General features: G+C 41.8%; 1 protein-coding gene across 5 annotated transcripts in view; it reads left to right on the top strand.

Moving 5' to 3' along the window:
* The first annotated feature begins 490 nt into the window (after positions 1 to 490).
* The window catches only part of Herc2 (HECT and RLD domain containing E3 ubiquitin protein ligase 2), a 132653-nt gene continuing 106473 nt past the window's right edge, over positions 491 to 26670 (top strand). For all 5 annotated transcript variants that reach the window (XM_048329843.1, XM_048329848.1, XM_048329844.1 and 2 more), the window contains exons 1-7: positions 491 to 611; positions 1331 to 1431; positions 10258 to 10372; positions 18701 to 18838; positions 21121 to 21340; positions 24036 to 24136; positions 25396 to 25552. In XM_048329843.1, coding sequence (XP_048185800.1) covers positions 1360 to 1431; positions 10258 to 10372; positions 18701 to 18838; positions 21121 to 21340; positions 24036 to 24136; positions 25396 to 25552 — 803 coding nt within the window. In that variant the 5' untranslated portion in view covers positions 491 to 611; positions 1331 to 1359. The remainder of the gene's footprint in view (positions 612 to 1330; positions 1432 to 10257; positions 10373 to 18700; positions 18839 to 21120; positions 21341 to 24035; positions 24137 to 25395; positions 25553 to 26670) is intronic.

A 26670-nucleotide genomic window follows, 5' to 3' on the forward strand; every position in this document is an offset into this window, starting at 1 on the left:
AGTCCAATTAACCACCGCGAAGCCGGAAGCGGAGCTGTGGCTCCAGCGGTAGCGCGCCACGCCGGAGAAGAAACGCTAGGGGACCGCGCCCAGGCCCCGCGTTCCAGCGGGCAGACGCACACAAATATGGCCACTCGCTTAGCGGTTCCTGGAGGCCAGAGGAAGAAGCGTCATCCCCGGAGATGTCAGTCCCGCCACCAACCAGCCCAGCTGCAGACCCGGGAGAGTTCGGGAGAGAGATCCGCCACCCGGCGAGTCGGGCTGGCTGGCTAGCGTGAGTGCGTGCGTGCGTGTGCGGAAATCCCGCCTCCCAGCGTCTCCGATTGGTCCCTGGACACAGCGGCTGAGCCCCAGAAAGGAAGATGAGAGGTTTTGGAGGAAGCAGGGGGGAGTTGGGAGGAGCGATGAAGGGATCCTGTTTTCGATTGGCTGGACTTGCGGAGCAACCTCGCTGTGATTGGCTGGACATCAGTTTCCCTCACCCGACTCAGTCAGCCAGCCCCTCAGGCCGCGAGAGGCACCGGGATCGCTGGCGGCGGCTGGAGCCGGCAGCGGCTGGAGACTGATCCCGCACGCCGGCGGGGCGAGGCTGCGGGGCCGCTGCGCGTCAGGTGCTGGAACCTGGGGGATCGGGGCTGTGGGCGGGGAGGAACTGGGGTGCGGGCCCGGAGCTGGGGGGCTGCGGAGCGGAGGGCGGTGGGCGTTGGCGCGGCGGCCGGCCCCGGGGCCTGCTCGGCCCGCCTGAGGCGCCGTCTCGCTTGTCTTCCCCATTTCGGAGTGATTATTGTTGGGGATATCTCTGCAGAGGTGACTGATGGGTGGGGAAATGATGGGGAGATTTGTTTCCCGCCCCGCGCGGCGATCTGAGGGGGTCGATCGGCAGGTGCATGCTGATGTCATTTGTGGCTGAAGTAATGGGCGGCTGGCTTCCTGTCGTGTTTGTGGATTTACCTTTGGGGATGTCAGGGAAGGGGGTGACATTGTGCCTTGGTCTCCCGGGGACCGTCGCGTCTCTAGGGCGCATCGACGTGTTTGCCAGAACCGGGCGAATCTTCATCTTTAGAAGTGGCTTTTCCTTTTTCTTCTCTTCCTTTGCTCGCTCTCATCTTTTCCTCTGTTCTGCTCTTCTTTCAAACCCCTCCCCCAGCCCTCCACCCCATTTCTCTCTCTCCCCCCCCCCCGTCTCTGTCTCTGTCTCCCTCCCCACCCCCCCCCCCCACCCCCATCTATCTCTCTCTCTCTCTCTGCTGCATTAAAACGTACAGGAGGGTCCGTGAAAAAAAAAATTTTTTTAAGCTTTAGATCTTTAACATTTCTGTTTTATGTGTAGGCCCTTAACTAAGAGGAAGCTAAACGAAGATGCCCTCTGAGTCCTTCTGTCTGGCTGCCCAGGCTCGACTTGACTCCAAATGGTTGAAAACGGATATACAGGTGGGGTTTGCTTTTTTTATTTTTTTCCTTTGTGTATTCCGACCTCCATATTTAAGTTGCTAGTTAAAGCTTCCCTCTCCCTCCCCCCACCCCAGATATACAAGGAGATGCCAATTTGATTTTTGTCATATTAGAGAAGCAGATTTATTTTACTTTTCTTTGGGGGGGGGGGGTCGGGGGTCGGTCCTGGTCTTGGGATTTGAACTCAGGGCGTGGGAGCTGTCCTTGAGCTTTGTTGTTCAAGGCTAGTGCTCTAATACCTGAACCTATGTACCACTTCTGGCTTTTTGTTTGTTTGCTTGGTTTTTTGGTAGTTCACTGGAGGTAAGAGTCTCAGGGACTTTCCTGACTGGGCTAGCTTTGAACTGCAATGCTCAGATCTTAGCCTCCTAAATTACTAGAATTACACCCCAAATTCCAGCAGGTTTATTTCTTATAAAATCAAATGTACCAGTGATGATAGCTCTCTTTTTATAGATTGACTTGCATTCTGTTGTTTTTAATATAAGAAACTTGCAATTTAGTTATGCAAAATGTTTCCTCTTTTCTATGATAAATATGTATTTCTTCATGAAGGTGACTTAGTAATGGTTGTTTATTTCTTGATTACTTTTTTGTTCTTTTTCAGTACTATGGTTTGAACTCAGGGTCTTGAGTTTGCTGAGATTGCTATGCAGACATTATAACACTTGAGCCACACCTCCAGCCTTGTCTTACTGATAGTTTTTGAGATGATCTGTTAACCATACTTAAAGTGCCACGTAGTAGCTTATTTATGGGACTTTATGTTTATGTTTCTGGAGGGATGGGTTAGCTCAATTGAACTGTTGGAGATTATCTGTCATGTCTGTCTATCTTTCGATTGATATCTGTCTATATTTTGATTGGTATCTGTCTATATTTTGTGCCTGTACTGGGGCTTGAACTCAGGGCCTGAGCATTGTCCCTTAGCTGTTTCACTAATGGCTGGTACTCTACCACTGGAGCCACACCTTCATGCTTTCAGCCTTTTGCTGGTTAATTGAATAGAACAGTTGCACAAACTGCTTTCCTGTCCTGGCTGGCCTCTAACTTTGATCCTCAGATCCTCAGATCTCAGCCTCCTGAGTAGCTAGGATTATAGACATGAGCCACCGGCACCTGGCTTATATTTATGACAGATGTTATTAAGAGGATTGCTTAGATTTTCACATCGGGAACATGAGGAAACACAATGTTGGCTTTAGACTCAAATGTTTTATAAGATAATTGCAAACTCATCAGGAAATGATCAAATAAAAATGAGTTATGTTTCTCTGTATGACTCTTTTGTCCCTAAGCTAGTTTCATATATGAAAGGCCTTGAAAAACCACTTTTGGAACTCCATATTACTAGGGGAAAGAAATGTCTGAAGTATTTTGTAGGATATATGTTTAAGTATTTGTCCAGTAATCTTACATACTTCATCAGGAATCTGTAGAATAGTTGATCATAGGTATTTATGGTGAGGTGCTATTACTTCCTCCTAATTATATTTTGCTTCTTAAAACAGGTGTTAGGTGCCAGTAGTTACAAGAGCCAAGTGTTTACAACTGTGTTGTTTATCTGTCACTGTCTGCTTTTGTCTTTTTTAAGCAAGTAAGAGATGAGTAATTCTTTATTTCTGAAATCTTGAGATGTAAGCAAACTCTTTCTTAGGCTTTTGTTGTTGTTGTTGTGCTGGTCCTGGGACTTGAATTTAAGGCCTGGGCAATTTCTTTGAGCTTTTTTGTTCAAGGCTAGCACCCCACCACTTGAGCCCCAGCTGCACTTCTGGCTTTTTGATGGCTAATTGAAGATAAGAGTCTCATGGACTTTCCTGTCTAGGCTGGCTTGAACGTTGATCCTCACATCTCAGCCGCTTGAGTATCTAGGAATACAGGAATAAGCCACTAGCTTTTGGCTTGACTTGTTTTTATATTTATATCTATTTGATATATTGATATATATTTTATAAACTTGTTTTTTCTTAATACTCAATTATAAATAACTGTTAATAGGAATTGTAGTTTCTTGATAATTATTAACTTACTACTCCAGATGATGCAGCATAGAGTCCTTGTTTGTTTGTTTTTTTCATTTTTTATTTATGTGTGATACTTGGCCCTTCTTAGACATTTTAGTTATTATTCAGAAGTCTTCCAAATGCTGAAGAAACTAGATTGTGAATAGTAAGTACACCAGAGGAAAATGTGTTACAGTTATTTAGCATGGGGGAAAAAGATTTATTTTATATAGTTTCTCCAGCATTGTTTTTGGAATGTGTGTGAATGTTATTTTATCCTACAAAATTAGACTTAGTTTTAGTCTTTGGGTCTTTGCAGATACACATTACAGCAGCTAATCTTGTACTGACAGATTTTACTCTTATCTTGTATCTGGAGTTCTGTATTGGAAACAGAATTGATACTTCATAAATAAATAGCATGTGACAAATGTATATATGTGTAAAAAGATACATATATTTGTCTATATGTGTGTATGTATATATGTATGTGTATGTGTTTATATTTTTTTTTACTGGTCCTGGGGCTTGAACTCAGGGCCTGAGCACTGTCCCTGAGCTTCTTTTTGCTCAAGACTAGCACTTTGCCACTTGATCCACAGTGCCACTCTGGCTTTTTCTGTTTATATGGTACTGAGGAATTGAACTCAGGGCTTCATGCATGCTAGGCAAGCACTCTACCACTAAGCTACATTCCCAGTGTATATATACACTCATATATATATGCTAAGCTACATTCCCAGTGTATATATACACTCATATATATATATGCTTGTAGAATATATACAAAGATGTTCTTCATATATATGTAGATGTTTCATAGGATTTAGCAAACCTATTCCCTACAAAGCTATTTTTATTTAAAATACCCTTGGAATATTTAGTAACACTTAGGATGAACCAATTTTTGGAGTGTGAAAACTTCTGGTGAGTGTGTTTTCTAAACACAGATCTTGACTTCCTGATTATGGATGTTAAGATACATTAAGTTAGGTTCCTGCAACTAAGTTCTAATGGAGTGCCTGTTGTATTCTAGCTCTGCTTCATAGTATACACACACTCCCCCCCCCCTCGATTTTCAACACTTTTCCCCCCATTTTTATGTGGATTAGCATGTTTTCCTTCACTATTTTGAATGCAACAACACAGCTAAGAGTTGTTAGCCACATGACTATTTTTATTCATACAGCAAAAGCCCCATCTGATGTGGTTGATAGTTTTTTGTGTTTTTATTTTTAAAGTGGATCCAAAAGTTCAGTTAAAGAAGAGGAACTATAAAAAATAGTACATGATGCCTTAAAATCTTTTTATTCTTAAAACTTATTTATTCGCCAATCTTGAGGCAAGCCGAAGGGTGTGTCTTTGAACATGGGTCCAAAATGGGAGTTACCCTGATCATTCTTGCATAAGCTAAGCCCAGATGAATTTCTTACAGTTTCTATTTTCGGGTTCTTTGAAGTGGCCTATGAAATCAGATAGGCACAAAGCAATATTTTTAACATTTTATTTTGAAATAATAGGCACACAGGAAGTTGGCAAAGAAAGTAGAAAGTTCATGGTGTACTCTTTGACTAGACCCCAAAATGGTTACATTGTGTTTAGCTTTGATTGTCATATAAAAACCAGTCAGTTGACATCAGTGCAAACTTGTGTGTACAATTCTGTGATATCCTGCCACACGTGTTCTATTCTTATAACACTCCCACCAAGAGTTACCAAACTGTTTCGTCACCAGAACAATCTCCCGGGTGTTTCCCCTCTTCAGTCACACACATTTTGCCTCCACGGCAGTCTGTAACCCTGGCTACACTGATGTGTTCTCCAGCTCTACACTTCTGTTCCTGTAAGAGGATTGATCGTATGGTTAGTGACCTTGTGAGATTAGCTTTGTTTGCTCAGCATATAATGCCTTCAAGGTCCCAATGCAGGACCTTGAGTACATTAGTAGTTCAACTTTGAGACCCATTTATTGGTCTTTTCTTTTCCTAATTATCAATTTTAAATGATTAAGCACGAAAGAAAGCTTTAAAATTAAACTCATTGAGTAAAAATATTGCTCCCTAGGCTTACAAATACAAGTAGATTAAAAAGGAATAAACATGAGCATTTGGTGAATTCTTGGAGTTTTGACTAATCAGTGACCTAGATAATGTTGAAATAAAAGAATATGATAAACTTGAATTTAGGACTAGATTCTAAAATGTGCTATTCTCCTATGCAAGTATAATGCCCTCAGTAGAATTTTTGTTGTTGTTTGTAAATTCCATGATTAAAGGTTCAGCATTACTATGTGTGAGACTTTGTCAGGTTAGTTCAGAGCATTATGCGGCATTATTAATTTGGATGTCCCTGTGCTGATATTAAAAATATCTTCAGATGAAACTTGACTCTGCTCTTTCAGTTTAAGAAGCAACCCAAAGACAGAAACCTTTACTGTGCTTGCTCAGTAATTATATCTCTTCGACTAAAGCCATTTTTCAGCATCAAACTTTGCAGCAGGGGAAATAAGAACAATTGAAAGCTTTGTGTAACTTATCATGAGGTTCATTACATCATAATTGATAGTAAAATATTAATGCTTCCTTGGATAGACATGTTGGTTCAAACCTGTAATATTAGCTGCTTGGGAGGCAGAGGTGGGGGAATCAAGGTTCAAGGTCAGCCTAGGCAAAGAGTTCATGAGATTCCATTTCAACCAACAGCTGAGCACAGTGGCACATACTTTGTCACTCCAAGGTGCGCTAGAAGTGCCCTGGCTGGGTACAGTGGTGTAACCTGTCATCCTGGCATCAAAGGGATACCTAAGAGGAGGCTCACAGTTCAGGCTGGCCTCAGTGTAAAGCCAGATCCTATCTTAAAAATAACCAACACTAACAGGAACTGGCATAGTGGTTCAAGAGGTAGAGTACCTATTTAGCAAGTTTAGGGCCCTGCGTTCTGCTCCCTAAAGGGGGATGTTTTCCGGAGAATTAGTACTTTTCTGCTTTCTATTTACAATATTATAATTTAATTGTCCTCTCTGATGTGCAGATAATCTTTCTGTATACTGTATTTCCTCTTCATAATTTCTATCCTTGTACTTTAGTTTTAAGGTAGTTTTTCTCTTGGCAGTATTGGGGTTTGAACTCAGGGCCTCATACTTGGTAGACCAGAGTTCTACCACTTGAGCCACACCCTGAGTCTTTTTTTGCTTTAAATAATTTAGGTAGGATCTTGTATTTTTGCCTGAGTTGGCCTTGGACCTCCATTCTCCTGTTTATGTCCGCCTGTGTATTTGGAATCACAGGCATATACCACCACACTTATTTGTTGATTAAAGATGAAGTCTTGCTAACTTTGCCTGGGCCGACCTTGAACTGCTATCCTCCCTGTTGAAGGGAATTTTAACTGTTCTTGTTGTGTATTTAGGTACCCATTTTTCATTTCTTAAACTGAGAGCCAGTAGTTTTCTCTTCTTAAAAACATTTTTAAATTTAATTTTAATGGTCATATTTGTCATTTTATGTTAGCATGGCCAGGCATGTTTGACCATCATAATTGCATCAGAAATTTCACACACACACACACACACACACATACACGCACACACACTATAAACTAGTTTTAGCCAGGTGCAGGTGAATCATGCCTGAAGTCTGTATCTACTTAGCAGACTGAGAATGGAAAGATTGTGATTCAAGGCCAACCTGGGCATATACCTGAGACCTTCTTTTCAACCAATAGCTGGACACAGTGGTTTGTGCCTGCCATCCAAGCTACACAGGATGCTATGACTGGAAAGATTGTGGTTCCATGCCAGTCCAGGCAAGACTCCATCTCATTGGATGAAACTGGGTGTCACTCCAGTTAAGATGGAAACCGTAAAATTAGAAGGATGATGGTCTGTCTAAGTATCAGAGTTAAGAAATGCTAGATCCTATACAAAAGCTTACTAAACAAAAAGGGCTGAAGGCAAGATTCATCAGTAGAGCATATACCTAGAAAGTGTGAGCCCTTGAGTTCAGTCCTCAGTTCCACTGGGCACTGGGTCCACACCTGTCTTCCTAGCTACTCAGGAAGCTGAGACCTAGTGGATAGTGGTTTGAAAATGCACCCTGTTTTTTAAGTACAAGGAAATTAAAAATGAGAAACAACTCTTACCCTAGAAGGCATCCTAGTCTAGTCAAGAAGAGAGGTAAAAGATAATGAGATATGATTTGAGCTGGACTAAGGGTACACAGGGCTAGCCAGCGATTATTTACTATGAACCATTAAGTTTTACAAGGGCTGGTAATTGTAGCTAATCAATTTGTAACTGAACACCAATGTCTAACCCAGAGTTAAGTCAAGATGTTGCTGAACCAGCTTTTGCCCTTGAGAGGATGCTAGTGGGTGGGTTAGCAGGGGGAACAAGAATGGTAGATAATGCATCCACTTAGTGGCTAGGGATGAGTTACTTGTATAGGCCTGTACAACATACCTGGGCGTTCTCAGAGGAGAAGGCCAGCTACTTTCTGCTAGAGTTTAGTACCTTCCATGTTTTGCCATTTGTGCTACATTTTTTTTCAAGATTTAGTTCAAAAATCCTGATTTGGCAAATACCTCCACATTTTCAAATTAGTTAAGATAAATAGTATGTAGTGATTTCTTGAGATCACATTTTTTTCCAGTAAGATAAATGGACAGCATCATTCATTCCTTTTTTTTAAGTGATTTCTTATTGTTCATGTCTAATCTTTGGTTTGGATCAGCCTTGTCAGAGTTTAATCAACCATGTTGGTCATTTTCAAAGAACTAAGCTTTTGGTGTTCGGAAAACCCCTAATAATAGTTACAAGGGGAAGGAAATGAGTTTTGCATCAGACTTTGATAACAATGCTTTGTTTGTGTGGAAGAAAATTGGATAACATCATGCATCAAGAAAAGAAAAATCATAGTTAAGGAATTTGTGTTCCAACCAAAGTGACTTTTCAGGGGGGAAAAAAACCTCATCATGAGTAATAGCTCAGGAGTTATTGTTATCTTTCTGAGGAATCAAGTAGAGAAAGATATTTGGGCAACTGAACTGCTGTCAATCACATGGGACTGAGAATGTCATTAAACATAAAATTATGGGTAAAAGTTAGACTCCACAGCCAGGTGCCAGTGGCTCATGCTTGTAATCCTAGCTACTCAGGAGGCTGAGATTCAAGGATCAATTCAAAGCAAGTCCGGGCAGGAAAGTCTGTGAGACTTTCATGCCCAGCTAACCACTAGAAAACTGGAAATGGAACCGTGTCTCAAGTAAGTAGTAGAGCACTAGCCTTGAGCAAAAAGGAGCTCAAAGACAGCATCTAAGCCCAAAGTTCAAGGCCCAGGACTGTCAAAAAGAAGTTGGACTCCACAAGTGCTTAAAGGGTCAGGGCATAGAATGTTATTGAATTATGATCAGACCTTGTAGATTATCAGTATTAGGATTATCATCAGTAAGATCAATGAATAAGATTCTTCCCCCTTGCAATATATTCTCCTAAGTGTGGTTCAAGAAATGTTTCTTGGGGCTGGGGATATGGCCTAGTGGCCAGAGCGCTTGCCTCGTATACATGAAGCCCTGGGTTCAATTCCCCAGTACCACATATACAGAAAATGGCCACAAGTGGCGCTGCGGCTCAAGTGGCAGAGTGCTAGCCTTAAGCAAAAAGAAGCCAGGGACAGTGCTCAGGCCCTGAGTCCAAGGCCCAGGACTGGCAAAAAAAAAAAAAAAGAAATGTTTCTTTTTCATAAACAGAGGTTAATTTGCTTGCTGACTTTTTGTAGATTTGCTTTTTTTTTTTTTTGAGTGTGTGCTGGATTTCAGTTACTTGGGAGATGATGGTAGAAGGTTCATATTCCAAGACTGATTCCTGGCAATATCCTTTTAAATAGGGAGACCCAATCTGAAAAATAAACTAAAGCAAAGAGATTGGGGGTGTTGCTGAAGTGAAAGAATGCTTACCTATCAAAACAAAAACAATGTGTACATTGAGATCTACCCACTTTGGCCAGAATGGCTATTGTGAAAGAAAAAAAAATGTGAGGGAAAAAGAGAACCCTTATACACTTGGGTGGCAATGTAAATTAATCCACCACTATGGAAAGACATATGGGGGTTCCACAAGAACACTAAAAATAAAACTACCATAGGATGCAGCTATATATACTAATCCTGGGCATATGTCTGAAGGAATCAAGGGCAGCATTCACTAGTTACTGCATGCCCATGTTACCCATTGTACTATTCATAGAAGCCTAGTCACTGATGAATGGAAAAAGGCATGTGAATGTGAGCTTGATTATATATACATAAGAACTCAGTCATGTCATTGGCAGAAAAACGTGTGGAAGTGGAAATCATTATATTAAGAAAAATGAGTCAGAAAAACAAGTATTGCATCTTCTGGCTCATGTGGAGTCTTAGAAAACAGAAGGAAGAGCTCATGTCTGGTGCTACTCAGGAAACTGAGATCTGGAAGCTGACAAGTTCTAGGCCAGCTGGGCAGAAAATTTTGCAATGCTTCTGTCTCCAAATAACCAGAAAACAAAACAAAACAACAACAACAACAAAAACAAGCCTGGAGGAATGGTTCAAGTGCTAGAGTTTGGCTTCAGAACTAAGAAACCCTGAGTTCTCATTTCCCTACTGCCACCCCTCCCCCTATTGTAGAATATACATTGTTACTCACTTTACCCTTTTTACACTTTTCACCTCACTATGTTGGATGACTCTCATTGAATGTTACTTTCCTTTAAGAGTTCAGATGTTAAGTGTGACCACTCTGAGAGTTTTATCTGTTTGTTGTTGCCAGCTTGCATTCACCAGAGATGGGCTCTGTGGCCTGTGGAATGAAATGGTTAAAGATGGAGAAATTGTGTACACTGGGACAGAGTTAGCCCAAAATGGAGACCTCCCTCCTAGAAAAGGTAAGCATTTTTTTAACTAGTATTTTTTTTAAAGATCCATCATAAACTGCACTTTATAGAAATTGTGTGATATGCTATAGAAACAGGGCATTTAAGCAGCACACTTCTCTGAAGTTTTGTATTTTGTTTAGTGATGGTTGTTCTTAAATGTCAATTACTATTTCACGCTGCCTAAATTTCATTGTTTATGTGCACTGATGGCATTTTCATTTGCAAAATCAGCCTCTTGCATTTGTGGTGGGTTCATTTCCTATCTATTGTACAGCTTTTAGGAAGTTGTTAATACTTTCCTCCTTTAAGTTTTGAAACAGATCTTGTTTTGCCTAATTTTTTTTGACATCTTTTTATGTAGCTCAGGCTAGCTTGGAACTCACTTTGTAGCCTATCCTGACCTTAAACTGATGACCTTTGTCCCTCTACCTCCCAAGTGCTGGAATTACAGACATGTGCTAAATATTGATTATGGTCATATTATTCCTAAAATTTTTCTTGCATAACTCTCCTTTTGCAGTAAAATGCCAACAAATAACCCTGTTTAGTTCTGTGGTTATGAAAGGAAAGAGACTTGTTCATTTGTTACTAACCTTGACTGGTTCAGTCACCATCAAGACTTTGAAAAGTAATGGATGCCAGTACCCAATTCCAAACTTGTTGAATCCAGGGGCTGGGAATATGGCCTAGTGGTAAAGTGCTCACCTCATTTACATGAATCCCTGGGTTCTATTCCTCAGCACCACATATATTAAAAAAAAGCTGGAAGAGGCGCTGTGGCTCAAGAGGTAGAGTGCTAGCCTTGAGCAAAAAGAAGCCAGGGACAGTGCTCAGGCCCTGAGTCCAAGCCCCAGGACTGGCAACAAAAACAAAACAAACTTGTTGAATCCAGAAAGCCTCAGTTGAATTCCACCACTGTTTGTTGGTCTCATTACTTCAAAATCTTCAAGATAAAGCTACTCCTTTAGAAAGTATTTCTTTTTCTCTTTGTGGAATAATTGGGATCCTAGGTATTTGAAAATAAAGGAAAGGCTGCTCACACCTATAATCTTCAATTGAAGCCAGCCTGAGCAGGAAAGCCTGTGAGACTTTATCTCCAACTAACTCCCAAGAGTGCCAGAAGTGGAGTTGTGGCTCAGGTGGTACAGTGCTGCTAGCCTTGAGTGAAAGAGCCCAGGTACAGAGCCCAGGCCCTGAGTTCAAACCCCAGTATTTGCCCACAAAAAAAGAAAAAACGGTACACAAGAGAAAGTATTAATGTATCTTTTTTGTTACAGTGTCTAGCGAAGTGAACTCTTATGTCTTTTGATATTTTTCTGACAGTTTCCATATAAATGCAGAATAACAGAGATGAATACAGTGACTGTGTAACCCTCCCCAACCACTGTGGAGCTCTGTTTGTTTATTACAGGGCACCATAGCTTTCTGTGTCCATTCCCTGCACTCAGAAGTATGTAAATACATGTATGTATGTATATATGTATGTATGTATGTATGTGCGTGTGTGTGTGTGTGTGTGTGTGTGTGTGTGTGTGTATCTAGTGCTGGTACTGGGACCTGAGTTGGTTTTTTTTAACTCAAGTTTTTGCTTTATGACTTGAGCCATAGCTCCACATCTAGTGTTTGGTAGATAATTGGAGATAAAAGACTCTCCTCTGGGTGCTGGTGGCTCATATTGGTAATGCTGACTACTCAGGAGGCTGAGATCTGAAGAATGTGATTCAAAGCCAGCCCAGGCAGGAAAGTCCTTGAGACTCTTATCTCCAATTAATCACAGAAAAAGCTGGAAGTGGTGCTGTGGCTCAAGTGATAGAGCACTAGCCTAGGGCAAAAGGAGCTCAGGGACAGCATCTAGGCCCAGAGTTCTACCCTCAAGACTGACCAAAACCAAAAAGCCTCTCAAACTTTGTTGCCTAGGCTGGCTTCAAACCACAATCTTCAGATCTCACCCTTCTGAATAACTAGGATTATAGGTGTGAGCCACTTACACTTGGCTGCTTTTTATGAATTACATTTGATAAATGCTTTTTGTTCTTTTTTTTTAAGTCATGTGGCTAGAAAACAAAAGATAATTGATCTTTGTACACATCCCTAATCAACAGGAATATTTTTTTTACATTCAGTTAAAAGTTTCTATTTGTGTGTGTGCGCGCGTGTGTGTGTGTGTGCGTGCGCGCTTGTGCGTGTGCATGGCCCAGTATCAGGGCTTAAACGCAGAGTCTTGCTCAGGGCTTTCACTTAGCTTTGCAGCTCATAGCTGGCATTCCACCACTTGACCCATGCCTCTAGTCCAACTATTTTGCTGGTTAATTGGAGGTAGCCTATGGAAGACTTTTCTGCCTGGGCTGACTGTGAACCATCTTCCTCGTAAGTAGCTAGGACTAAAGGTGTGAGCCCCTGGTGCCCAAAAAGGGTGACATAGTAAGTACTTTTTTATCATTAAGACAATACTTTTCAATAAATAGGTTCATAATACCACATTTTCTTGTGTGGGTTTGAACTTAGGGCTTAAGTTCTGGAACTCAGTTGAGCCACAGCCCTGAACCCCTTTTGTTTTAGGTATATCTTGACAGTCTCCAGTTTTTGCCCAGGGCTGACCTCAGACCTAGATCTTCTTATCTCCATTTCTTGGCCCTCTTACCTCAGCTTCCCAAGTAGCTGGCATTATAGGCTTGTGCTATCACACCCACCTGGCTTCTTAGTTGAGATAGGACCTCAGTAACATATGATCTGGGCTAGCCTCAAACTATAATAGTCCTGATCACCTCCCAGGTAACTAGGGTTACAAGTGCAAGCCATTGTGTTTAGCCTCGAGAGTTCTGATTCTGTAAGTTTGGGGGTGAGCCTTACATTTGCCTTTTAAACATGTTTCCAAGTTGTGCTGATGCTGTATACTTGAGGAATGTCTCCTTTCCCTTACACAGGCCTGGTCAATTGCACTGGGAGAGACCAAAAGAAAGGAAAAGCATTTTCTTGTGCACTCATTAGGAAACAGAATAATGAAAATGTATCTACTGTATTCCAAAACAAGCACAGTTGCATTTTCTTCATCTACTTTTTGTCCTCCATAATGCTTCACTGTTTTGCACCTTGAGAGCTGGCCGGAAAGTTTAACCCACCTTAGTAGTCCACCTTTCATTCTTCTTGTGTCAGCTATAAATAGTGATGTCAGCCTGTTGGATCCCTTGCTCGGCTTGGCTCTGGAGTCTGTTCCCTACAGGATCAACAGATCCTCGGTGGCTCTGAAACTAGCCTTGTTTATGTGGCCTTTAGCTTATACCCCAAGGCCTCTGGAACATAAGTGTTAGAAGGAAGCAGATAGGACTGAAGTCTCTGGCAAAATGATTACATGTCCCAATACTATCTGCAAGGGACACAATGATGTGTTCAGCAAGGTTGACTTCTTGGCTGTTCCGAGAACGTGTTCAGAGCCCATCACGGGGCTTAGGGCCCACGGAAGAGGTTAGGGCACACTGGGGGTTAGGGCCACTATGGGAGTAAGAGCATGGCAAGACATTGAGATCTGCCCCATCTCCAAGCTGCCCCTGCTCTCCGGAGAACTGCATTTGTTTGCTTAAGTAGATTATACACGTGCAAAGTTCATCTGGAGAATATTGATTTTTTTTTCCCCTGTTTTAATGTTCTAGTTCTTCCCCTATTGTGGTCTTGAGTCATAAGACCATTCAAAGGACAGCCACCACATCAAGCTGATGAAATAATGTACATCCAGCCCTACCTGATTTAATTTCTAGGCCTACTTGCTTGTGAGCGTGGAGGAATGGATTCTATGACGTGGGAACCAGTGTTATCCTAAAGACCATTTGAGTCTAAAGATGTCATGACAGAATTTTCACTCTGATCCTGGGGAAAAATAGAATCCAGAAACTGCTAGAAGAGGCTGAGTGGCCAAGGAAAGGCTGATGCTTTTCCAGAGATGGCTCATTGCTTTCTTGGATAGAAAGGAAGCCCCATAGTAAAAGGCTTATTATACTGGTTAGCTTTGTCATTTTTAACACACTTTTGTAATGTTGTAAACCAAGCAAAGGTTTTGCCTCAGACTTTTACCATTTTCTGTTTCTGCTCAATTGTATTTCTTACCATCTTATTTCATGATAATGGCCCCATCCGCCAAATCTGTTATTTTTCTAGACCAGTTTTGTAGGCATGTACAATTCAGTCTGCTTCAGACATTTACTCTCTCAGTAAGTACAAACTCCAGAGAGCAGCCATCTCACAGAGCGTGTCAGGGTTTAGTCCTGCAAGACTGTACCCACCTTAGAAGCTAGCTGCAAATGGGCTTCCCAAACCACTCACATTTCTACCTGACCTTTCTACCTGGCTTTCAGGTGAGCTGGGCGCTGATGGCTCACACCTGTAATCCTAGCTGAGCTCTGAGGATTGCCGATCAAAGCCAGCCCAGGCAGGAAAGTCCTTGAGACATTTATCTCCAATGAACCACCAGAAAACCAGGAGTGGCTTTGGGGCCCAAGTGGTAGAGGCCTAGCCTTGAGCTGAAGAGCACAGGGGACAACACTCAGGCCTTAAGTTCAAGCCCCATGACTGACCAAAATAAACAAAAAAGACTTGCAGGCTTTCAGGACAGGACCTTTAGGTTTGACAGTGAACTAAAATGATGCAGAGAAAAGATACATTTGTTTATTCTAGAGAAAAGATACATTTGTTTATTCTAGAGAGAAGATACATTTGTTTGTTCTACCTTTGGAATATGCAGGTAGGAACAGGCAAATGCAGGAGATGCACAGAGCCGAGTATGGGAACAGGGCGGGTTGCTCAGTGTCACTCTTTCACCCACATACCCACCAGACGTTTTGTAACTAAATCTTTACCCTTGCTCTCCTGCTTGAGGTCGGGAGCCAATTCCCCTCCTCTAATGACCTACTTGATTGTTCTGATGGCCCATGCTGAGCTATCTTATGCCTATAATCTCATGCCTATAATCCCAGCTATGAAGGAGGAACTCATGGGAGTCTCTTAATCAAAGAACAGCCCAAGTAAAACAAAAACAAAAACCGAGAATACTACCGTATTTGAAAACAGTCTAACCAATGAAGGGTGGGGGCGGGGGTGTGGCTCAAGTGATTAGAGTGCCTGTCTACCTTAGCAAACCTGAGGCTTGAGTTGTAAAGCTACTGCCACTAAAAAACTAAAATTAAGAAAAAGTAAATAAATAAAGGTCCGAGGGCATGGGCTGAAGTGGGAGTGTAGGTGTGAGCACTCAGGTCTCGCCTGTTGGTTGTGGGAGCCAAGACTTGGGGCAAAGATTGTGTGTGTGTGTGTGTGTGTGTGTACATAATATTTATATATACATACATACACACATATCTATGCTATGCAAATATATATATTTATTTGATCTCTATATTTAATTTGTAATATGTATAAATATGTTTATAGATTTAAAAGATAGGAATTATTGTAGTTGAGCTCTTGTGTCTACATTCTTGTAACCTGGGCTAAGGTGTCTCCTGCCATCATAGTTGCAGTGAGACAAAAGTAGGGGTGTGTGTGTGTGTGTGTGTGTGTGTGTGTGTATTTGTATTCTTGCTCAAGAAACCACAGATTAGTTAATGACTCCATTTACTATTGCATCCATGTCTTCAGGCTAACAAAGGACTTGAGGGTGACTGGAGGGTGGGAGGCTAGGGGTGACTCGGGACTTCCCTGTACCTCAGTTCAACTTCATTGCTCTTGCCTGAATGGATGTGCCTCTAGCCCACATCATTTTTAAATTTCTTACGTGATTATTAAAAGATCTTGAGTGCTGTTGTCTGGCTTGTGTTAGGCATTTAGGATATATCAGTGAACAAAACCAGCTGAGAACAATGAAATGAACCTCCCACCCTAAGAAATAGTAGCAACAAAAACGTTTTTGGAGCTTACATTCTAACTTTCTAATATTTGCCAACTTATTATGACATTGTTTTAATTGCTGTTTTCCTAAACCTGAGCTTGAACGTGTCTTTATAGTATTAGACATTTTGGCATTCTGTTCCAGTGACATCACTGTTTTTTGGATACATAGTATTTTTTATGATAGAATGCAGACATTTGTTTTTTCCTTCCTTCCTTCCTTCCTTCCTCTCTTCCTCTTTCTCTCTCTCTCTCTCTCTCTCTCTCTCTCTCTCTCTCTCTCTCTTTGTGGTACTAGAGTAACTCAGGCAAGTGCTGTTCCACTTAAACCCCACCCCACCCCTTTTTGCTCCCTTTGCTTTTTAGCTAGGTTCTCTTGTTTATGCCTAAGTGGGCCTGAACTGAGATCCTCCGACTCCCAAGTTGTTGAGGTGATAGGCGCATGCTGTATTAATCGTATTCACTGAGATGGGGTTTTGAAACCTTTCTGTCCAGTCCAGCCTGCAGCGGGGGCCCTCTGCATCTCTAGCTCCTGAGTTGCTGGGATTACAGGCTTGAGCCACCACACCCAGCAGGAATTCTGTGAATATGTGTTTGTCTCATTGGTTTCAGGTATCACGTTGTCTGTCCTGTCTGGTCTCTGTCTCCAATTCCTGACCTAGGTCTCCTGAAATGGTCCTAATTTCCTGACGCTGTGATGATGGATGCTAGGAATTCCATTTGTTTTACTGTTTGGCTTTGGTCCCTTTCCCAACCGAAGAGATTCTGAAACACTTGGAAGCTCTGGAGTGATGAGTCTTTCATACCCTAATGAAATGGGGGCAGGGTGTAACTTCAGCTCCATGGGTCTGTCTATGGCAGTTCATTTGCATTAATATATTTATATGAAGGTAGAGACCTTTCTTCCCATCCTTGTCTTACCTGCCTTTTCTCTTCACTTGTGCCAGTATACCTTTTATAGTAAACTGATTAAAGTGAGTAAAGTGTTTCCCTGGGTTTTGTGAGTCATGATAGTCCCTGTGCTTTCCCTTTCTGAAGTTTTAGCTGTGTATTGTCAACCTCCAGCTGAAAATATGAACTGGGAAGTTCCAGAAAGAAACCATTTGTAAATTTTAAATTGTGTGCTGCTCTGAGTAGTGGAATGAAAGAAATCTCACATGATCTACCTGGGATGTGAAGCCTCCCTTTGTCCAGTGCAACTTGCCCAGAGGTAGTAGCTTCCATGTTAGCCAGTTGTCAGGTCAGCTGTTGCTGTGTGGCACTGAGTTCAAGTAACCCAGATGTAGTAGCCTGACACTACCACACAGTTCCTGGCTATTGTTAATCTCTCACTGTGCTTAATTTATAAATTAAACTTTCCCATAGGTATGCATGTGTAATAGGAAGAAAAAATAGTGTGTGTAGGGCTTGGAAGTATAGTTTCAAGCATTGGGGAGGTCTTGGAACTTGTCTTCTATGGAGACTACTGTATGGCAAACTGTCAAACACTTATTCATTGATGAATGTGCAGGATATAGATTGTATGTGCATAATGTAAAGTATGTAGGCTTCCTTTAGGCTGCTAGGGATTGAACCCCTGGGCCGTTGATGCCAGACTATTTATAGTCTATCACTGAGCATTACCTTCTCCTCCAGCCTAGATTTATATTTCTAATTATGCTATTCATATGAATATTTTGGTAAGAACATTTTATGCCAGGACTTGTTTGTACTTCAGAGTTGAGATTTGTTCTCTCTTCTCTTTCCCGGTTATAGAGGAATTTCATGGCAATTGTTACTAACTGAACATTCATTGTTCTATGGTCTGGGGTCAGGTTCTCAACTTTTTTTGTCTCCTGAATTACGTTCAGTGCATGGCCGTGGTCCTTAGTTACAGTCATTGGAGGAGGGATTATACAGTTAGAAGAGATTTTTGAATCATTTCCTCCCATGTTCTCAGCAATTGGGAACCTGGAGTAAAGCAATTAGTGTGATATTCAAGTAAACAAATACTAAATATCTAGTAAACAGTGGATGGAATAGTTTGTAAGATACCTTTGGGGTTTGAGTGATGTTAGTTTCTTTGTCTCCCTCCCCTCCTTTGGCAGTATTGAACTCAGAGTAGGTGCTCTAACACTTGAGCCATCATTATCCCCACCCACCCACCGTCTTTCCACTTCTGTTAGTTTTTGCCTAGGGCCAGCCTCCTAGCTTGATCCTTCTACCTACACTTCCCACTTAGCTGGGATTACAGGCATGCACCTCTGCCCTGGTCATCTTATATTGGCCCTTTTAATAAAATTGTATAGTCATTTATTACAAAATAGATCACCCTAAACCTGTTAAAGTTATAATTCATGTTTTTCAAATTATTCAGTTTATGATGTGTGCTTAACTTTGGGAGAAACATTTGCAGAGACTGAGAAATGACGTTCTATTTTTAAAAAACAAAAGCAATTACAGATGGAAATATTTTTGATTTTCCAGATGATGGTGTTGAAGCCCAAAGTGGAACCAAGAAAGAAGATCTAAATGACAAAGAGAAAAAAGATGAAGAAGAAATCCCTGCACCTACATTTAGGGCCAAATCAATCCTGGAGAGCTGGGTATGGGGTAGGCAACCAGGTAATGGAGCCTTCTCAGGTTTTATGACCTTGGAGTTTGACTTGCTACTCCTTTGCTAACATAGAGGCACATTTTTGTTTGTTAGTGGAATTTTCTGAAATTAACATTTTTTTTATATTGTGGTAAAAAAATATAACAACTTGAGACTGCAAGCATTGTTAGCGTACAACCCATTTACATTAATATATTTATATTATGATTGGACAACATCACCATATTTGTTTCTAGAACTCTTCATCTTACCACACTACCACCAGTGCTACCACCATTACACTCTGGTGACTGTGCATTTGCCTATTCTAGGAATCACGCAATATTTGTCCCCTTGTGTCTGGCTTCCTTTACTTAGCATGTCTTCCAGGCTCATCCATGTTGTGACCTGTTGCAGAATTTCCTTTTGAAAGCTAAATTGAATGTTAATATTCCTCATACAGATATTTTATCCTCTCACTAGTTGACAACCACTTAGGTTGCTTCTCCCTTTTGTGTGTGGTGAATAATGCTACCAATATTGAACATTGAACAAATGAAAAATAAATTACCATTTACACAAATAGATATCAGACCTGAATGCATACATTACTATTCAAGAACAAGTCAATACTCTAAAAGTATAATGAGAACATGGTCTTGGTCACAAAGAGGAACAATAAGTTTTGTTGTGGTTTTTTTGTTGTTGTTTTTTGCTAGTCCTGGGGCTTGAACTCAGGGTTTAAGCTCTGTCCCTGAGCTTCTTTTGCTCAAGGCTAGTACTCTGCCACTTGAACCACAGCACCACTTCCAGCTTTTTCTGTTTATGTGGTACTGAGGCATTGAACCCAGGACTTCACGCATGCTAGGCAAGCACTCCACCACTAAGTCACATTCCCAGCCCAACAATAAGTTTTGAAGAAAAAGACATGTTTAGAAAGAATGCACGCTAAATTCATAATAGCATTCAAGAAATCTTGACATCTATGAATGCAAAGAGGGAAAAAATGATAAGGTCACAAAAGAAAAAACCTCAAACCATTCTAACAGATATAAAAAGCAAGCAAGGAGAGAATCATCAAGCAATAATAAGACTGTCTCATAAACCAAAAAAGATGAGCAAAAAAAGAAAAGAAAACTCTTCAAGTCTTTAGACACAGAAGTGTGCAGTCAGTTCTTAAATTCCATTATAATGTAAAAGACCAACTTCAGAAAGGCTTTGAGGATTATAATGATAGGGTCAAAAACAAGATGAAAGGGAAGAAGGTCATTCATATGTAACAGAAGTAATATAAATTCAAACTTCAGATTTGTATTGCAGTGGGGTTCAAGGGCGGGGGAGGGGCGGGAGTTCCCCGTCCCTCCAAGAGTCCACCACTCAGAGACAGTCTCAAGCAAAAAGATGGGTTTATTGGGGAAGCATAAAGCGAACTGACGGGCCAGGGACGCAGCACAGACTTGAGAGCTGAAACTGCGACAATGAAAAGCGGGCTGACCAGCCAGGGACACAGTGTAGACTCGGGAGCTGCCACCGTGACCCCGAGCAGTCCTCAAATTGGGGTTTACAAAGGTAAAAGTGTAGCACAGATGTAGGGGGGTTGACGCAGGCAGTAGGGGGAGCAACAAACGATCAAACATGGCATAGATGTAGGAGGTTGACACAGGAGGTAGAGCAAGCAACAAACAAATTAAGCAAACCATTTACAGAAGCAGAATTTTGGGGTCAGGTTGACCTAATCTACTCCCCTTAGCATTTCCTACCATGTTTCCCTAGTCCAGATGGAGTCAGCTCTGCTCCCTACAGCAGTATTATTTCTAAAGAATGAAGTCTATTCAGAGAAGCAATAGTAATATTGTCCAAAATAATCATTTTAAAGGAAAATTTAATTAAATAAAAATTTAAATTTGCATATTTGAGAAGTTATACTTTTTAGTTTCTGTGTGTATTTACCTTTGTAGTGGTGGGGATGGAACCCAGGGCTTCATGCATGTTAAGCAAGCTCTGTACCTCTCAGCTATACCCACAACTCTATGTGTTTGTGTAATGCCACGGAGGCTGAGTTGACTGTGTCATATGCTGTATGCCTCTGTGTGTTTACTCACCCATTCTATGCCTCAGTTTCCTCAATTCCAAATTGTATAGTCTGACTTCTAATTCTGGCTGTACCAATTGCCTTAGCAAGATGTTTAAAAGTGTTTGGGGGCAGGTATGATACACGTGGGTCTTTCCTGCTATCATTATCCATTTAGTCAGCATTACAACAAACCATGCCCACAGGAGTGACAGGTTGTTATCTTCCCTTGTTTTCTAGATGTGAATGAATTGAAGGAATGTCTGTCTGTGCTGGTTAAAGAGCAGCAAGCCCTGGCTATCCAGTCAGCCACCACTACCCTGTCAGCCCTGAGACTCAAGCAGAGGCTGGTCATCCTGGAACGCTACTTCATTGCCTTGAATAGAACTGTTTTTCAAGAGAATGTTAAAGTTAAGTGGAAAAGCAGCAACATTTCTCTGCCTCCTGTGGACAAAAAGAGGTAAAAATAAAATGAGGAAAGAATAGTGTTGGTGATTTCCTATAAGATTCAGGCTCTTAGGCTCAAGGAGTGGCTTATGTGGTTTGAACATCAGCTCAGCGGAGCAACATGAGACTGAGTACAAATCCCATTACCACACAGACACATAGACACACACACACACACACACACACACACACATAATCAGGCTCTTGCCAGGGATGGTGGTACATGCCTATAATTTTAGCTGTTGAGAGATAGAGATAAGACTGTGGTTTGAGTCCAGCCTGGGCAAAAAGTTGAGAGTCCTGATCTTAAGAAACTGAATGTAGTGATGTATACCTGTAATCCCAGCTATGCTGGAAGCACAAATAAGATTGCCATCTGAGGCAGCTTTAAGTCAGAAACAGAAAGCACAAGGTACTATTTGAAAGGTAAACTAAAGCTGTAGGAGTAGAGCACCTGCCTAGCAGGCAAGGTTCTAAGTTCAAAACCTCAGTACCACAAAAAAGAGAACATTTTTCAGGTTCTTCTGCTTGGAAAAGTTTCAAGATTTTTTTTTTCAGTTTAATCTCTTTATTTTGTGAATTTTTTATTCTTGCTTTCCCTGTTTGTGTGTGTTGTATAATCTACAGAATAGATTTGCCAGTTTGTTCCTAGATTAAGAGACCATGTGGAAATTCTTTTAAAGACTATTTTCTTTCTGTAACAGTAGAAGCTAGTCAAAGGTTTCGGTCATCTTAAGTCTGGATTTGAGAATATGATGGCAGTATTATATTCTTTTTGTCTTGCTATTTTATAGGGAATAGAATGTACCGATTAGTGCCTAACTAGTTTAGATGCTTCATTATGTTTGTTTTGGTTTCTAGAATAATATTCATACTCGTTTATTATGAAATGCTTTCAGGCATATGATTTTTGGTGTGGAGATTCATACCTAGGGCCTCTCACATGCTAGGTCAGTGCTCTTTCATGTAGTTATAGCCTCATCCTTAGGCATAGGGTTTGTAATTGGTTGGTATCTAGTAATACATCAGCACATTTCTTCTGAGGTGTTAACTAACAGCTCTTAGCCTCTTTGAGGCTCATATAAAATTTGCAGGTTTCCAAAAATGGAGCTAACAGATTTATCCTCAAAAGGCTAGGTTGCCAGGTAGAACTAAATCCTATGTGGTTAGGAGTTAGTTTGTTTCGCTGTGATAATGACTTTTACTCCCTGGAGATCACCTGGAAAGCACATACAGCTTTAAGAAGGAAACTTGGAACCCCCCCCACCCGCTCATCTCCAGAGTAGAAAGTGCTAACAGATCTAGATGAAATCGTGTTATGGTAACATATTTGAATATAGTTTTAGAGTGAACGAAGCCAAGGGACCAGTGCAGCTCATGCTCATCTGTTAATAGCTGGTGGCCCAGTTCTTCTTTTCCTTCCCAGTTGGAGAGTCACAGTGGCCCTGAGAGTCACTGATCACTGGGCTCTGCCTAGGGGACAGTAGATGCTAAGATTCCCAGCACTCTGTGTGTGTCAAATCAAACTGAACCCTCCAAGATGCAGAAGCGAATTAAAAGCCCATCTGATTTTTCTGTCTAAACACATATGTGTTGATAGATTAATTGGAATATCTTTCGTCAAATGCAGAGATTTCTACTAAAAACTTAATTTGGCCTGGGCACTGATGGCTCATTGCTTATAATCCTAGCTACTCAGGAGGCTGAGATCTAGGATTGAGGATTGAAGCCATCCTGGGCAAGAAAGTCCATGAGAGTCTTACCTCCAATTAATTAGCCAAAAAAAAAGCTAGTAGTGGTTCAAGTGATAAGGAGCTAGTCTCGAGTAAAAGGAATAATGGACAGTGCCCGGGTACTGAGTTCAAGACCCAGTTACGTCCCAACCTCCCCCCACCCCAAGTCCCTTAGTTTTGAGATAATGTATTATCAAATGCAGAGTCTTTTCACTGTACCTTCATTTTCCAATAGCAGTAGGCATTTACAAAACAACAGTACAATTTTACAGTAAGGATGCTGGCCTTCATAGTCTTTGTATCTTGCTTAGAAGCTTCTTCAGTTGTACAGGCTTTTAGTTGTGTGTGTGTGTGTGTGTGTGTGTGCGCGCGCACGTGTACGCGTGCGCGCCAGTCTTGGGTCTTGAAATCAGTCGGGCCTGGGTGCTATTCCTTAGCTTTTTCACTCAAAGTTAGCTCTCTACCACTTAGCCACAATTTCACTTCTGGCTTTTTGGTCCTTAGTTGGAGATGAGTCTCATAGCCTCTCCTACCCAGACTGGCTTTGAATCTTATACCTCAGATCTCAGCCTCCTCAGTAGCTAGGATTATAGATGTGAGCCACTGGCACCCAGCTAGTTTCTTTTTTAAGTGGTTTTTGTTGTTTTGAATCAAGGCATGAGAACATTCTGTCCTGTTGAAGTCCCTGGTGAAGAAACACAGTTGAGATTTTTTCCCCAGTGATAAAATCTGTATAATATTTCCTTAGTGTGGCTAGAACTTGATAGAAATCCTTTTGAGTTAATGAATATCATGTATTAAGTATGGGATCTTTATATTCTTATGTTATCTGTGTTAAGAATAAATCGATATTAAATTTTAAAAAGACCATTGATCACATTGTGCTCCAAATTCTTCAAGTATTATTTTAGCTCTTTCTTCTTCCTCTAATTGACTGATTCTCCCATCTGTATGTGTTATCTGTGTTATCTGTAGCTCTCGGCCCACCGGCAGAGGGGTGGAAGGGCTTGCCAGAGTTGGATCCCGAGCAGCGCTCTCCTTTGCCTTTGCCTTCTTACGCAGGGCCTGGCGGTCAGGTATGTGTGTAAGGCTTGTCCATCTGCTTGCCTGGTATATGGGGAGGTTTGGGCTCTGTAGTTTCTGCCACCATGGGTCCGTGGACTGATCCCATATGCCATTTCCCAGTGCCTCACTGTCTTCATTCGTAAAAGAAGAGGCTACGGAGTCTGTTAGGCATTTTTGGTCTGTGCCTTAAAAGCCCCAGATTGTGGGGCTGAGGACTCAAGTGGCAGAGCTCTTGCCTAGCAGTATTGACACTCTGAATTCAGATCCCAGTATGGGGCGGGGGAGGGGAGGAGAGGGATCTATTTACCATCCTCTTTGGCCATTCCTCTCCAGTAAACCATGGAATGCCTCAGGACCTAATTATTTCTAGAACAAAAAGGTATAGTGTGAACATTCCGTAATCTGAAAACATGAAATCCAAAATGGTTCAAAGTCCCAAACTTTGACTACTGACATGATCATATAGGTAGAAATTCATACCCAATGTCATGTGATGGTTTGCTACATCAGGATGAAGGCACACTGAAAGTATTGCATAAAATGTCTTCAGACTATGTGTAAGGAATGTGGAAGGAATATGTGAAACAACTAAAATTTGTGTTCAGAGCCAGGCGCAGGTGGCTCGTGCCTGTAATCCTAGCTACTCAGGAGGCTGAGATCTAAGGATTGCAGTTCGAAGCCAGCTGCAGCAGAAAAGTCCCCATGAGACTCTGTATATCCAATTAACCCAATTAAACTGGAAATGATGCTGTGGCTCAAGGTTGACAGAGTACTACCCTTGAACAGAACAGCTCAGGGGCAGCACCCAAATCCTCAGTTCAAGCCCCACAATTGACAAAAAAAAAAAAATGTATTTAGTCCCAGGGTGTTTCATTATTTATATATATATATATATATATATATATATATATGCAAATACTCCAAAAATCCAAAACATTTCTGCTCTCAGGCATTTCAGATGAAGGATTCTCAATCTGTATTGCTCATGTAAAAGCCATCAAATAAAGAATTGACTTGGGGGGGGGTTGGAGTTTTATATAAATATTAAGATGGACGTAGGCATTGCACTTTTGTGTTTCTCCCCTAAAAGTATCCTCTTTCAGTGAATTGACTTGAGACAGTGTTGCTAGATTTCAGTCTGTTGAGTAGGAAACTGAAGAGGTGATAGTGTTACCTTCTCAGCTGAAGGGCAGAGCTCTGTGCTCGTCGGCTCTGCTCGATGGTGGCAGCCTGTTGAGTTCCTTCAGAGTCACGATGCCTGTGTCCCCAGGCGAGGATGCAGACCTCTGCAGCGAGCTGTTGCAAGAGTCCCTGGACGCCCTGCGAGCTCTTCCAGAAGCTTCGCTTTTTGACGAGAGCACAGTATCTTCCGTGTGGCTGGAGGTGGTGGAGAGAGCAACCAGGTTCCTCAGGTCTGTCGTGACAGGGTGAGTTCTCTTTTTCTAGATGCCTTCCTGCACAACCAACCCACTGTGATTGAGTCTCCTCATTCTTACCGCCCTCCCTTTTTGCCTAATGGGTAGTTTTCCTAACTCTATGGTAGGCCTCTGTTCTCAACTCTTCAGATGACTTGGGTTTCGAATATTCAGACTTGACCCAGGAAGCCATCATATGGAGTGGAATGGACAGTGTCAGAGGTTTTGTAGTTTAGTGGGCTGTTTTGGTCATTACTGGTTTGGTGGTCCATCAGTCCCAAGTGAGCACTTCTTGGGGGTACCTCTAAGGCGCTGTCATTCTGGGGGGTGGACAGATGGATAGCACTTAGTTTGAAATTCTGATAAAACATAACATGGGAGAAAACTACTCAAGCAAAATGTTAAAACCAGTGCTAGAAGTACCAGTGGTCAGTGGTAGGGCACTTGCCTAGCACGTCCCAGGTTTGAGATTCTGGGTTTGATCCCTAGTACCCACTTCCAAAACAAGTGTATTCTGTGATTATGTTAGCTTTCTGTTACTGTGACAAAAGACCTGAGGTAATGTACTTCCAAGGAGGAAGGTTCAGGCTGATGCTTTTTGCAGGTCACTGTCACTTGGCCTTTTTGCTTTGGGCTTGTGGCAGCTCAGTACATCATAGAGAGAGCAGGTGACAGGACAAATGCCTGTTCACCTCCCTAGGGCAGCTGGGAAGCACCAAGGACAAGGAGAGGGGCCAGGACCCAATATGCCTTTCAAGGAGTCACTCTGCAATCCCACTAGGCCCCATCTCCTAAAGGTTTCCCCCTCTCCCAATACACCCACATGCTGGGAGTGACCCCTCAACACATAAGCCCTTGGAAACAATGGATTGCAAGTAGCTAGTATTTCTTTATTTGACTGTGAATCTGTAAGGAAAAGAACATAAACTCTGCTTTGGGTGCTATGTATTTTGGTACTTTTTGTGTGTTTGTGTGTGCCAGTACTGGAGTTTGTGCCACTACCAGGTCTTGTGCTCTTGCTTAGCTTTTTTGCTCAAAGCTAATACTCTACCACTTGAGCCACACCTCCATTTCTGGCATTTTGTTGGCTAATTAGGGATAAGAGACTTGAGAATTTGTCTGCTTGGGCT

This window comes from Perognathus longimembris, chromosome 20 (assembly GCF_023159225.1).
Source record: "Perognathus longimembris pacificus isolate PPM17 chromosome 20, ASM2315922v1, whole genome shotgun sequence".
NCBI classification, from domain to species: domain Eukaryota; kingdom Metazoa; phylum Chordata; class Mammalia; order Rodentia; family Heteromyidae; genus Perognathus; species Perognathus longimembris.